This window comes from Aquarana catesbeiana, linkage group LG10 (genome assembly GCF_042186555.1).
Source record: "Aquarana catesbeiana isolate 2022-GZ linkage group LG10, ASM4218655v1, whole genome shotgun sequence".
Classification (NCBI taxonomy): domain Eukaryota; kingdom Metazoa; phylum Chordata; class Amphibia; order Anura; family Ranidae; genus Aquarana; species Aquarana catesbeiana.
In genome coordinates this window covers 245,898,208-245,912,897 of record NC_133333.1, presented here as the reverse complement: position 1 = coordinate 245,912,897, position 14,690 = coordinate 245,898,208, and the positions used below count along the sequence as shown (strand labels likewise).

Below are 14,690 nucleotides of genomic sequence, written 5' to 3'. Positions count from 1 at the left end.
ATAAATAATAAATAAAAGAGGATGAAAAAGTTGAAAAACATAGCAACAAAGGTTGAATTTTCGAATTAAAAATCGCAGCAATTCCACCCAAATCACCAAGTGTGAATGGGGCCTGAAAATCGAACATCTGAACAACTGTCCGAAAAAAAATGAGATTTGCCACATTGACTGTGAATTGCGAGCCTTTTAAAGTGTACAGTGCATCCGGAAAGTATTCACAGCGCTTCACTTTTTCCACATTTTGTTATGTTACAGCCTTATTCCAAGATGGATTAAATTCATTTTTTTCCTAAAAAAAATCTACAAGCAATGCCCCATAATGACAACGTGAAAGAAGTTTATCTGAAATCTTTGCAAATGTATTAAAATGAAAAATCCCATGTACATAAGTATTCACAGCCTTTGCCATGACACTCAAAATTGAGCTCAGGTGCCTCCTGTCTCCTCTAATCATCCTTGAGATGTTTCTACAACTTGATTAAATCCAGTTGATTGGTCATGATTTGGAAAGGCGCACACCTGTCTGTATAAGATCCCACAGGTAACAGTGCATGTCAGAGCACAAACCAAGCCATGAAGTCCAAGGAATTGTCTGTAGACCTCCGAGACAGTATTGTATGGAGGCACAGATCTGGGGAAGGGTACAGAAACATTTCTGCAGCATTGAAGGTCCCAATGAGCACAGTGGCCTCCATTATCCATAAATGAAGAAGTTTGGACCACCAGGACTCTTCCTAGAGCGGGCCGCCCGGCCAAACTGAGCGATCGGGGGGAACGGCCTTAGTCAGGGAAGTGACCAAGAACCCGATGGTCACTCTGACAGAGCTCCAGCATTTCTCTGTGAAGAGAGGAGAACCTTCCAGAAGAACAGCCATCTCTGCAACACTCCACCAATCAGGCCTGTATGGTAGAGTGGCCAGACGGAAGCCACTCTCAGTAAAAGGCACATGACAACCCGTCTGGAGTTTGCCAAAAGGCACCTGAAGGACTCTGAGACCATGAGAAACAAAATTCTCTGGTCTGATGAAACAAAGGTTAAACTCTTTGGCCTGAATGGCAAACCTCATGTCTGGAGGAAATTAGGCACCGATACCATCCTTACACTTAAGCATGGTGGTGGCAGCATCATCCTGTGGGAATGTTTTTCAGAGGGAGGAACTGGGAAACTAGTCAGGATTGAGGGAAAGATGAATACAGCAGACATCCTTGACAACAACAGGCTGCAGTCTTCTCTGCACTACTTTGAAGCCAAACAAGCACAAATTGCGCTCAATCAGCTTCTTCCCCAGTCAGTGAAGCCAGAGATTGACCCCTCTGAACCTGGAAGTGAACATAGCAGATCGCTTCTGGGTTCATTCAAGGGGGAGACCGGGTGGGTCATGTCTATGAGTACATACCCTGTTTCCCCGAAAATAAGAACTAGCGTGATTGTCGGTGATGGCTGCAAAATAAGCCCTACCCCCCCAAATAAGCCCTAGTTAAGGTCCTTGTAGGTCTTATTTTCAGGGTAGGGCTTACTTGGGGGGTAGGGCTTATATTGCAGCCATCACCGACAATCACGCTAGGTCTTATTTTCGGGGAAACGGTAAAAGTGATAATTTCTACTAGAAAGCCGACAGCCAGGAGTGAAAATGTAATCTCCTGGCTGCTGTAGCAGTTTACATGCCAGCGCTGCCATGGACGTAGCATATATACGTCTGTGGCAGTGAAAGGGTCAAGGCACAAGAATATGCAAAACGAGGCCACAGTCCTTCAAAGAGGTCATGTGAGAAGCCCACAGAGTCTTGATTTAATGGATTACATAGCATTCAGATTAAGGCAAATGGGGAATTTTCTGACTGGCAATGCAAGATCACTGATTGGTTTCACTAGTTACCTGCCGTGGATGTGGATATTTTCTGCATATATTAGTACAGAAGACCTCCAGTGATAATTAGACACGTCCTGGGTCACGTCTCTTGGCATGTGAGGATGGTACAACCAAATCACAGGACCGTATTTTCGTAGACGGCGTGAACCAGAAGTCACAGCAAATTAGCAGCCGGTCATAACGTATATAAAGGTTCCCTATACCGTGGCGGATGTGTACCCTAGAGCAACGTCCTAAAACGACCGTCATAAAAATCCTGCAGAGTAATGGAGGTTCAGCCGTAAAATTGGATACCTCCATCAAAGTTTCAGAAGAAGAAATTGAGTCCGGCCAGGGAGAGAATAACAAGCAAAGAAAAGTGCACAAAGGAGCAGCAACTGAAAGAAAAAAAAATAACCAATGCTGAAACACACCGTCCAGTAAAGGGGACAGAATTAAATCCTGCTATCCAACACATTCATAAAATAGAGGCCATATAATAAAATAATAATAATAATAATAATAATTTAAAAATATAATATTAAAAATAATAATAATAATGAAATAGAGGTAAAATATTAAAATAAAATAATAAAAAAAATTAATTAAAAAATTGTAATAATAATATAATAATAATAGTAAATAAAAATATTAATTAAATAGAGGTCATATAATAATAATAATAATAATAATAAATAACAATGATTAATAATCATAAAAATAATACATTAAAATAATAATCAGTCACCCTTTACATTGGGGTCCCCATTAGAGTCCCCCCAAACATCAAGGTCCCCATTAGAGTCCCCCCTTACATTAGGGTCCCAATGGGAGTCCCCCCTTAAATCGGGGTCCCCATGGGCGTCCCCCCTACATCAGGGTCCCCATGGGAGTCCCTCTGTACATCAGAGTTCCCTCTTGCATCAGGGCCCCCAACAGAGTCTCCCCTTACATCAGGATCCCTATCAGAGACCCCCCTTATATCGGGGTTCCCATCAGAGTCCCCATTACATACAGAATACTTTATTACTCCAAAAGGGAAATTGTGAAATTGTTAATCATCTAAATCTCTCCTTACATCAGAGTCCCAATCAGAGTCCCTCATTACATCAGGGTCTTCATCGGAGTCACCATTTACATTGGGGTCCCCATCAGAGCCTTACATCAGGGGGATCATCAGAGTCCCCCCTTACCTCTGAGGTTCCCTTTAGAGTCCTCATTACATTCGATTTTTTCCCTACATCAGAGTTCTTTTCAGAGTCCACTTATTTCAGGGTCCCTATCAGAGTTCCCTCTACTTAAGGGTTCTAATCAGAGCCCTCTGCCATCAGCGTTCCTCCTAACTTCAAGGTTCACTTCAGAGTCCCCGTTACATCTGAGTCTCCCCCCTACATCAAGATCCCCAGCAGAGCCCCCCTTTTACTGTTGGGGGAGTGGAGACTGTGCACATACATGAATAGGTGGGGGGAGGGGGAAGTGGGGTTGGGGACTGTGCACATACATGAATTGGTGGTGGTAAGGGGGGGGGGCTGTGCACATACATGAATTGGTGGGGGGAAGGGGGAAGGGGGGGGGGGGGGACTGTGCACATACATGAATAGGTGGGGGGAGGGGGAAGGGTGGGGGGGGGACTGTGCACATACATGAATTGGTGGGGGGAAGTGTGGGGTGGGGGTGTGCACATACATGAATAGGTGGGGGGAGGGGGAAGGGTGGGGGGGGACTGTGCACATACATGAATAGGTGGGGGAGGGGGAAGGGTGGGGGGGCTGTGCACATACATGAATTGGTGGGGGGAAGGGGGGGGGCTGTGCACATACATGAATAGGTGGGGGGAGGGGGAAGGGTGGGGGGGGGACTGTGCACATACATGAATAGGTTGGGGGAGGGGGAAGGGTGGGGGGGCTGTGCACATACATGAATTGGTGGGGGGAAGGGGGGGGCTGTGCACATACATGAATAGGTGGGGGGAGGGGGAAGGGTGGGGGGTGGGGGACTGTGCACATACATGAATAGGTGGGGGGAGGGGGAAGGGTGGGGGGGGGGACTGTGCACATACATGAATTGGTGGGGGGAGGGGGGAAGGGGGGGGGCTGTGCACAGCAGCTACAGGCCGGATAAAATCTTGTAGTGGGCTATATGTGGCCAGCAGGCCGTAGTTTGAAGTGTGACCTATAGTGACATTAACTTGCTAATTCCCTCTGGCGTCTTCTGCTTTCACCCCCAGAGAATCACGAGGAGGCTTTCACCCATCTGAAAAAGTCTTTCACCAACAGCGCCATCGATGAATCGGCCAAGGCGCGGTACGGAATTCTCCACGTCAAGTGTCGCAACGTCCTCGCCGCCGCCCAGGAACTCTCTGCGCTGGCTGGGAAGAATCCGAAAGAACTGGAGACTCTGGTGAAGTTCCTGGATAAGAGGCAAAGACAAAGCCTGTCACAGGTAAGGGCATAGAGGGCAACCTAAATATTACCCCCTTCCTGACCAGCCATGGCGTCCCTTTAACAGGGTCTTTATGGGGGGGATGGAAAGCATAGCTGATCACGTGCCCACTGTGATTGGTTGTTGTTTTGGTCACATGATCAGGAGCTGGTCCCTCCGGCTACCAGTCATTCGTTTTGTGCACTGATCCAAATCATTTGGTGGAGGGGGGATTATGGTGTGGGGTTGTTTTTCAGGGGTTGGGTTTGGCCCCTTAGTTCCAGGGAAGGGAACTCTTAAGTCGTCAGCATAGCAAGACATTTTGGACAATTTCATGCTCCCAACTTTGTGGGAACAGTTTGGGGATGGCCCCTTCCTGTTCCAACATGACTGCCTACCAGTGCACAAAGCAAGGTCCATAAAGACATGGATGAGCGAGTTTGGGTTGGAGGAACTTGACTGGCCTGCACAGAGTCCTGACCTCAACCCAATTAGAACACCTTTGGGATTAATTAGAGCGGAGACTGCAAGCCAGGCCTTCTCATCCAACATCAATGCCTGACCTCACAAATGCGCTTCTGGAAGAATGGTCAAACATTCCCATAGACACACTCCTAAACCTTGTGGACAGCCTTCCCAGAAGAGTTGAAGTTGTTATAGGGTGGGCCAACTCAATATTGAACCCTACGGACTAATGCCCTGTACACACGATCAGAAATTCCGCCAGCAAAAGTCGAATGTGAGCTTTTGGTCAGAAATTGCGACCGTGTGTATGCTCCATCGGACTTTTGCTGGCAGAATTCCAGCCAGCAAAAGATTGAGAGCATGGTCTCTATTTTTCCGAAAATGCGTTCGTCTGCATGTAAAAAAAAATCACACATGCTCGGAAGCATTGAACTTCATTTTCTCAGGTCGTCGTAGTGTTGGACGTCACCACGTTCTTGACGCTCGAAAGTCCCGAGACCGTGTGTATGCAAGGCAAGCTTGAGCGGAATTCCATCGATCCCCTATACCCACCGGCCAGCTTGGGTCAGTCTACTATTTAGTTCGTTTTTTTTTTTTTTTTCTGACGGAATTTCTGATCGTGTGTACGCGGCATAAGACTGGGATCCCATTAATGTTCATGTGAATGTAACGGCGGGCGTCCCAATACTTTTTAGTAATATAGTGTATTTCAGGAAAATACCACACTATGGCCGCTAGATGGAGCTGATGATCATAGGAAATAAACAAATTCAATATTATGGGCGATTATACCAAGGGGATTGTATAGCTGTGCAACATTTCCACAGCAAATTTTTAATAGACCCCACAGGGTGTCAGTAGCATTAACACAGCTTTTATATATATATATATATATATATATATATATATATTACTATATATTTTTTATGCTAAGTCCTCCCTGTGACATCATTTTATTCCAGTTATTTTTTCTTAAAATGAGACGACATTCAGTCATCTGCTTGTTTCAGGTGAGGCCTGATATAACCAGATGATAAACAGGACATGCCGGCTATGCGTTGACGCACTGAAGGAGAACCCACATTCAGTCAATGAATCATAATGTGATTTATACAGGAAGGTGTTTTATTACAAGTCGAATTTTTGTTTACAGTCATTTCAGTTCCAGTGTCTGACTGCGCTCCCCGCACCTCGTAAATCTCTATGCAGCACAGCAAGGCTGGAAATACAATACCTTTATTAGAAATAACAGTATACGGACGTCCTCGGGAACCATGACGCAAGCAAAACGCCTGTTCTAACTCCTCACCAGAGCCCTGCTTGGGAACGGAGACCTATACCGAGAGATTTTTTTTGGGGGGGGGGGGGGGGCTGTCATTGCTGAACGCTCATCCTGATACGCTAGTAGCATGGAGCAACATACACTATATTGTCACAAGTATTGGGATGCCTGTCTTTACACACACATGAACTTTAATGGCATCCCAGTCTTAGTCCGTAGGGTTCAATATTGAGTTGGCCCACCCTTTGCAGCTATAACAGCTTCAACTCTTCTGGGAAGGCCGTCCACAAGGTTTAGGAGTGTGTCTATGGGAATGTTTGACCATTCTTCCAGGAGCGCATTTGTGAGGTCAGGTACTGATGTTGGAAGATAATGACTGGCTCACAGTTCATCCCAAAGGTGTTCTATCGGGTTGAGGTCAGGACTCAGTCAAGTTCCTCCACCCCAAACTTGCTCATCCATGTCTTTATGGACCTTGCTTTGTGCACTGGTGCGCAGTCATGTTGGAACAGGAAGGGGCCGTCCCCAAACTGTTCCCACAAAGTTGGGAGCATGAAATTGTCCAAAATGTCTTGGTATGCTGATGCCTTAAGAGTTCCCTTCACTGGAACTAAGGGGCCAAACCCAACCCCTGAAGAACAACCCCACACCATAATCCCCCCTCCACCAAATGATTTGGACCAGTGCACAAAGCAAGGTCCATATAGACATGGATGAGCGAGTTTGGGGTGGGGGAACTTGACTGGCCTGCACAGAGCCTGGACCTCAACCCGACAGAACCCCTTTGGAATGAATTAGAATGCAGACTGAGAGCCAGGTCTTCTTGTCCAACATCAGTGCCTGACCTCACAAATGCTCTTCTGGAAGAATGGTCAAACATTCCCATAGACACACTCCTAAACCTTGTGGACAGCCTTCCCAGAAGAGTTGAAGCTGTTATAGCTGCAAAGGGTGGGCCAACTCAATATTGTACCCTACGGACTAAGACTGGGATGCCATTAAAGTTCATGTGCTTGTGAAGGCAGGCGTCCCAATACTTTTGTTAATATAGTGTATTTAGTACTGTAGTTGTCGGGAAACAATTATAGTATTTTTAAAAAAATTCTCTTTTAACCACTTCCTTTATATAGACATTGCACTATTCACCATCACAAGGACACAATAATAAATATTCTATTGACCACTAGCAGTGGACACCTTGCTCGCCTATATCTTTAAGAGACTTCAGACCAGGCAAAGCAAGAGAACAAATAAGGATCCTTTATTGTGTTAGTCTGCAGATAACGGCTCCAAAGATATTTTCAACACAGTTCCTATACAAAGCTCTTCTAGTGCCCCAGACGGTGTGTGTACCTTAAGCAGAAGGCAATAAAGCAATCCCTTGTAAGGCAAGAGTACATTTAGGCAATAATCCACAAGAGGTAGTGCAACTCTTTTAGAGTCCATAACTGGCAGTAATCCAGAAAGGCATAAAGTCCATGTTTAAGAGCTACAAGTCCATGAGGGTCTCTAGGTCGAAGACCCAAACCAGGAACCCCAATTGGGTGATCACTCCATCAGAGTAACAGGCTACCTTCTGGCAGTCTCTCAGGTAGCTTCTGCGCAGGGGCTTGCAGTCAGCCCCTTTTATGTCAGTTGACCTATAGGGGGTGGCAACCTTGCAGGAAAAAAGATAACTTTTATAGCTCGGTCACCTCCAACTTCCAGGTCAACGTTAGGACTCAGAGCAACATCAAGACATTATAACAATTTGCACCCGTCTGGCTCAATTAGCATGACGAGCACAGACAGGAAAAATAAGAACTTGCACAGGAAAGCATGGTAACCCTCCTGTAGGCACCTGCCTACAAGTGGACACTTGGTGCTCCTGGTAGCCGTCAAACCTGGCTGTCACTGATGGCTTCAGTCCCCAGTCAGAGTTGGTTCCGATAATGTGAATACTATTGACAGCTATGATATCACATACAAGATGAAGCAATCATTCAGAAATGTTTTAGTTTAAGCTTGCAAAGGCCAGTACAGTTTGCAGATGTGGATGTTTAGTATTGTAGTTGTCAGAACAATTCTAGTATTAAAATAATAAATTAATTAGGTTGAATATATTTTTATTCACATATTTTAAAGATAAAGAGGTACAAAAGAAAGAAAAAGGGGGAAAAAGGGATAATAAACTTTTTGAAATTTAATTTAATTATCAAGGTAACAAAATAATACATTAATTAAATACATTTCAAAAAGTTTAAATAAGTATATATCACATTTAAGCTAAGGGTGGCAATCAGATACATTTGCTTTAGCTTGCAAAGGCTACTGTGCCTCTTTAATATTGTTATTGTCTGATACAATTACAGTTTAAAAATGTTTTTAAATGTAATTAAAAATGTAAAATGTTATATATATATATAATGTGTATATGTATGTGTGTGTGTATGTATGTGTGTATATATATACACTTTAGTCTATAATGGTAAAAAAAAACAGAGAAATTTTCATTAACCACGTCAGCCCTGGAAGAATTTGCCCCCTTCCTGACCAGGCCATTTTTTTTTGATACGGCACTGCGTCACTTTAACTGACAATTGCGCGGTCGTGCGACGCTGTCCCCAAACAAAATTTATGTCCCTTTTCCTCACAAATAGAGCTTTCTTTTGGTGGTATTTGATCACCTCTGCGGTTTTTATTTTTTGCGCTGTAAACAAAAAAGGAGCGACAATTTTGAAAAAAAAAAAAAAAACACAATATTTTTTTACTTTTTGCTATAATAAATATCACAAATTTTAAAAAAAATAAATAAAATTTCTTCATCAGTTTAGGCCAATATATATTCTTCTACATATTTTTGGTAAAAAAAAAAAAAACGCAATAAGTGTATGTTGATTCTTTTTCCTATTTTGTAGTTATAGCATCTACAAAATAGGGGATAGATTTATGGCATTTTTATTATTTATTTTTTACTGGTAATGGCAGCCATCTGCAATTTTTATCGGGACTGCGACATTGCGGCAGACAGATCGCACACCTTTTGGGGAGCATTGACATTTATGCAGCGATCAGAGCTAAAAATAGCCACTGATTACTGTATAAATGACACTGGCAGGGAAGGGGTTAACACTAGGGGGCAATCAAGGGGTTAAATGTGTTCCCTCAGTGTGTTCTAACTGTTGGGGGGGGGGGTGGGACTGACTGGGGAGGAGACCTATCCCTGTTCCTATATATTAGGAACACACGATCTCTCTCCTCTCCCCTGACAGAATGGGGATTTGTGTGTTTACACACACAGATCCCCGTTCTGGCTCTGTCAGGAGCGATCACGGGTGCCTGGTGGACATCGCAGCCGCCGGGCACGCACATCTGCTCGTCAGTGATGCGGCGGCACGTGCGTGCCCCCTATTCGCCTTAGAGCGCCCACAGTACAGCTACGGCGATTCACGCAGGGGAGCCATTCTGCCGCCTTCAAACAACGGTGGGTGGTGGGCTAGTGGTTAAAACACCATTTTAATGTTTTAATAAACTGATTGTAATTGATCACCTTGTAAAACAATCCATTCGGTTTAAAGTGGATATGAAAGGCGACATTTTTGTATAGATATAAAAATACATTATGAATACCTTTGTTCCCTTTTTATAAGTGATCACATTCCCTCTGTTCTCAGCTGCATGAGAACTGGGGAAAGGAGAAAAAGCAGCACACTGAGCTTCCTAGTGAATGGCTGTTCAGCGGGGATGTGTCAGGACAAGTCTGATCATTGGAGGAGAGTGCATTGAGTTCCCAACATAGCTAGAGAACGGACAACGGTGTGCTCTCCTGCTTAGTGTGGTCAGTTTTTATTAGGGAGGCAGGAACACCAGGGATTTCATACAAAGGAAGCAATACATAGAGAACAGAATACTTTCTCATACAAGTACATGATACAGCAGGCACATATCAGGAATATGAAATGCTGGGGTAACAAATGCTTTAGGGGACATAAAAGGAGAAGTGTCATCAGTCTGCAGCTTCTCCTTTTACGTCAGTATATTTTTACACGGCAAGAGTGGACTCCTTAAACCGGCACCCAATCAGGTTTGCAGCGGGGGGGGGGGGGGGGGGGGGCCTGGAGCGGTGACTCCTACATGACCCACTTATTTAGGGAAGTGATCATATTTGCACCTATTGTTGTAAAACTTTTTCTAACTGTAAAAAAAGAAAGAAAAATAATAGATTGAAATGTAAAAATTATTAGGTATGCAAATTGGCCATAGAGTTATAGTCAAGTTGACCAACACATCCAGGGAATCTGCTAAACTTGGCCTGTAGGTTTCGTTGACTTCTGGCTAACTGTCCATTTCTTTCATGCAATGTGTTTGGAAGATCCGTGTGACGTGTTGGTGTCAAGGCTGTAGACACATTTTCTCACATGTGAGTTTTATGGACGGTGGGACCCATGACTGCTACGTGACCATCTCACTTCGTCAGCCCCTCCAGTGATGGTTCATCACATGGACAGGCTGAGAAACGAACATCTACTCCCCATTGAAGTTGGTTTTTGTTGGACTTTTTTTCTCACTGCCTGAGATAGCCCCGGGCTCAGGACAATATATATATATATATGACATTCCTATAGACAGCTCAGTCTTCTGACCACAGAGCAGAGGCTAACGGCTTTTCCCAGAGAATAATATCATCATATATTGCTTTGAGGAGTTGAAGAGATCTCTGGCCAAGAAGACCCAAAAGTATGTTGTAAAAGAAGAAAGTTATAGAAAAAAATGTTCCTTCCCATAAGATCTCTTACTCCCCCACCCTGTTTCCTTGAAATACTCATTACAGGTATTTTTATAGCGCCACCAGCAATTTATGTACTGTACATTCACATCAGTCCCTTCCCTTAAGGGGCAAATACCGTAGTTCTTAGCAACAGCTCATTAGCTTCCTTTGGATAGCACTCTGTATGTTAGGCCCATGTATTGAATTTGCCTCTAACTTAGTCCCCTTGCAAGCCCTGTTCTTTTGATCTGCCTTGCATGCACCCCTTTAAGAGACTTCAGACCAGGCAAAGCAAGAGGACAAATAAGGATCCTCCTTTGAAGTTGGTTTTTGTTGGACTTCCCATTGGACTCCCTGTACACTCACATCAGTCCCTGCCCTTAAGGAGCTTAAGTTCTAAGGTCCCTCTCTCACAAAGTATGGTCATTTTGACAGGATGCAGTGAACCTACCAGCGTGTCTTTAGGAGGAAACCCAAGAAAGCATAGGGAGAACATTCATACTCCATGTAGATGGTTTCCTCGGTGGGATTTAAACTGAGGACCTCACTGCTGCAAGGCAGAAATGCTAACCACTAAGCCACTGTGCGGCCATTGAAGTTGACCACTACTCCATTTTAAATAAGAATTCCGGGTATGGCTATTTATACATAGTTAAGTTGGTCCAGCTTGGACCAATGTAATTATGCCTTTACCATACCTGTGGGATCCCTCTAGAACACGGGTCTCCAAACTTTTGCAACAAGGAGCCAGTTTACTGCCCTTCAAACTTTGGGGGCCGGACTGTGGCCAGTGGGAATAGAAAATGCAACCGTAAACAATGTAATTGGCTTGGTGGTCCATGAGAGTAAAAGAATTACATCATTGGTGTCCATGAGAGGAATAGTGCCCCATAATTGGTGTCCGGTGGAGAAATGGTTCCCCATCTCTGGTGTCAGTGGGAGGAATAGTATCCCATTGCTGGCATCAGTGGCAGGATCAGATAAAGTCTAGCAAAGGGTCACATCTGGCCCGTGGGCCTGATTTTGGAGACTCCTGCTCTAGAAGCTGGAAATCACTGTAGTAGACCAAGCTACACCAGGGATTTCCACTAACTTCTGGGTCCGTGGCTGACCAGGGGCTGCATGGTGAACACCGAAAGTCTCATGCTTGGCATGGGTGCCATTCAAAGAATGCTTTGCATTTTCTCAAGAAATAAACATTCTCTGATTTGATGAGATGGACCAGAGGCTCTAATAGGCTTCAGGGGTGGGCTCGGGGCGCAGAAAGAGCACCCTGATCCCACCCAATTATGTGACGATAGCGAATTAATTTTTGCTATTTTCCTTCCTCCCCGCCAATCAGGAGGCAGGGCGTCAGACTTGTTTCCTGATTGGCCAAAGCGCCAGGCCACCCTATTGGATGCCTGGCGCTTAGGAAGAGGAGCGGAGGAGACACACACTGGAGCGGAGGTCGCTGCCGCTCTGGTGCACTTGGAGAGGAGCTGCTGCGCTGCCTGGCAGTAAGTGCCAGGGGGTCTGTCAGAGCCGCGCGGGGGGGGGGGTTGGGGGTGCTGCCAGAGCCGCGAGCCCCGCGAGTGGGGGGGTCGGTGGGCACAGTGGCTGCATATGGTGGGCACAGTGGCTGCATATGATGGGCACAGTGACTGCATATGATGGGCACAGTGACTGCATATGATGGGCACAGGGGCTGCATTTGGCAAAGTGGCTGCATTTGATGGGCACAGTGGCTGTATTTGATGGGCACAGTGGCTGCATTTGATGGCAGGTGGCTGCATTTGCTAGGCACAGTGGCTGTATTTGATGGGCACAGTGGCTGTATTTGATGGGCACAGTGGCTGCATTTGATGGCAGGTGGCTGCATTTGATGGGCACTGTGGCTGCATTTGATGGGCACTGTGGCTGCATTTGATGAGCACAGTGGCTGCATTTGATGGGCACAGTGGCTGCATTTGATGGGCACAGTGGCTGTATTTGATGGGCACAGTGGCTCTATTTGATGGCAGGTGGCTGCATTTGATGGGCACAGTGGCTGTATTTGATGGGCACAGTGGCTGCATATGATGGGCACAGTAGCTGCATATGATGGGCACGGTGGCTGCATATGATGGGCACAGTGGCTGCATTTGATGGGCACAGTGGCTGCATTTAATGGGCACAGTGGCTGCATTTAATGGGCACAGTGGCTGCATATGATGGGCACAGTAGCTGCATATGATGGGCACGGTGGCTGCATATGATGGGCACAGTGGCTGCATTTGATGGGCACAGTGGCTGCATTTGATGGGCACAGTGGCTGCATTTGATGGGCACAGTGGCTGTATTTGATGGGCACAGTGGCTGAATTTGATGGGCACAGTGGCTGCATATGATGGGCGCAGTGGCTGCATTTGATGGGCACAGTGGCTGCATTTAATGGGCACAGTGGCTGCATTTGATGGGCACAGTGGCTGTATTTGATGGGCACAGTGGCTGAATTTGATGGGCACAGTGGCTGCATATGATGGGCGCAGTAGCTGCATATGATGGGCGCAGTAGCTGCATATGATGAGCACAGTGGCTGCATTTGATGGGCACAGTGGCTGCATATGATGGGTGCAGTGGCTGCATATGATGGGCACAGTGAGGCTGCAATTGATGTTTTTTTTTTTTAAAGTATTTTTCAGTTTGTTTGCGTCCTCCCAAAAATTTTGAGCACCAGCCGCCACTGGTCAGCAGGTGATCATACTGTCCGCACAGACTGGGTCTAAGGAGGTATGCCAATGAAAAAAGCGGAATTTGAAACTTAACAGCAGCCACTTGGCATGGGACCCAGAAGCTAGTGGAGATTACTGTAGTAGCGCTGGCTTCTTCAGTGGTTTCCAGCCTTCATATGGATCTCACAGTTATGGTATATACATCGTTACATTGATCCAAGCTGGGCCAGTGTAACTATGTAAAAATAGAACATGACTGGAATTTGTCTCTAAAAATAAAAGTCCTGCCTAAGAGCAGAGACAGCAAGATACAAGTCATTACCTTTAAGACTTTCTTGGGGTTATTAAAGTGGCAATACTAGCAGTATGGTTAAAGATGGAGTATCCCTTTAAAAATCCTTTCTGTGTATTCCAGCAGCTGTGCATGTCATCATGGTATAGCGGAGTGCACATCGTTCCTTCCCAAGCATGTAAGGAGGTCATTAATCTCCAAATGACGTCCGCAGTGCTCGCTATAGCGCTATCCTGTATCAATCTGTGTAAATGAATTACGTGCCGCTCGTCAAACACAATTTATTTTGCCATTAAGCTTTGTCTAAAAAGCACTTGAAGTTGAATTAACCACCTGAAAACCCCAAACAGGTTTATTGTTGTTGTTTTGCCAGGTGTACGGGCTGGAGAGGATCCAAAACATCCATTTCTCACACTCCGATGGCAACTTAGATGAGGCTTTAGTAAGCTTTTCTTCTCTAGGAGCTACATGTACAGAAGCTGCAGGAGAGAACAGGGGGCATTGCCTGTAGTAGTCATTCAAATCTTTCCTTTCATCTTCTGTAATTCAGTAGATAAATGACAGCTGGAGTATTATTGGCTGCCATGGACCAGACTTTTAAGTCTAAAGTTGGGTCCTTAGTCTGGTGTCCTGTGTGTAAGGTGTCAGGATGGGGTGGACTCCCAGAGAAGTAGGTATGAGGTCTCCCTAGATGGGCAGTGAGACTGATGGGGGGGAAAGCTGGTCTACATCTGCAAAAAATGAGACCTATTATCAGAAGCCCACAGGATGAAAGCCCAGAGCCAGATCCTCATCAAGGCAACCTAGGCAGGAGTAAATGTCCAAGGGTCCGAGCTGCAACATTCATGTCCCTGCAGTAAATCAGGGGGATAGCTCACCTGGTCAAAGCTGTCCACCTGTCTGTCATTTCATAGGGAGGATGTACTTGTAGATATTTGGTG

The 14,690-nt window shown here is 45.4% G+C and overlaps 1 protein-coding gene across 1 annotated transcript in view; it reads left to right on the top strand.

Annotated features, from left to right (window-relative positions):
* Positions 1-14,690, top strand: part of TTC34 (tetratricopeptide repeat domain 34) — a 43,860-nt gene that overhangs the window by 5,517 nt on the left and 23,653 nt on the right. The window contains 1 exon segment of the mRNA XM_073601164.1: positions 4,077-4,291. Within this exon segment, the coding sequence (XP_073457265.1) occupies positions 4,077-4,291 (215 nt within the window).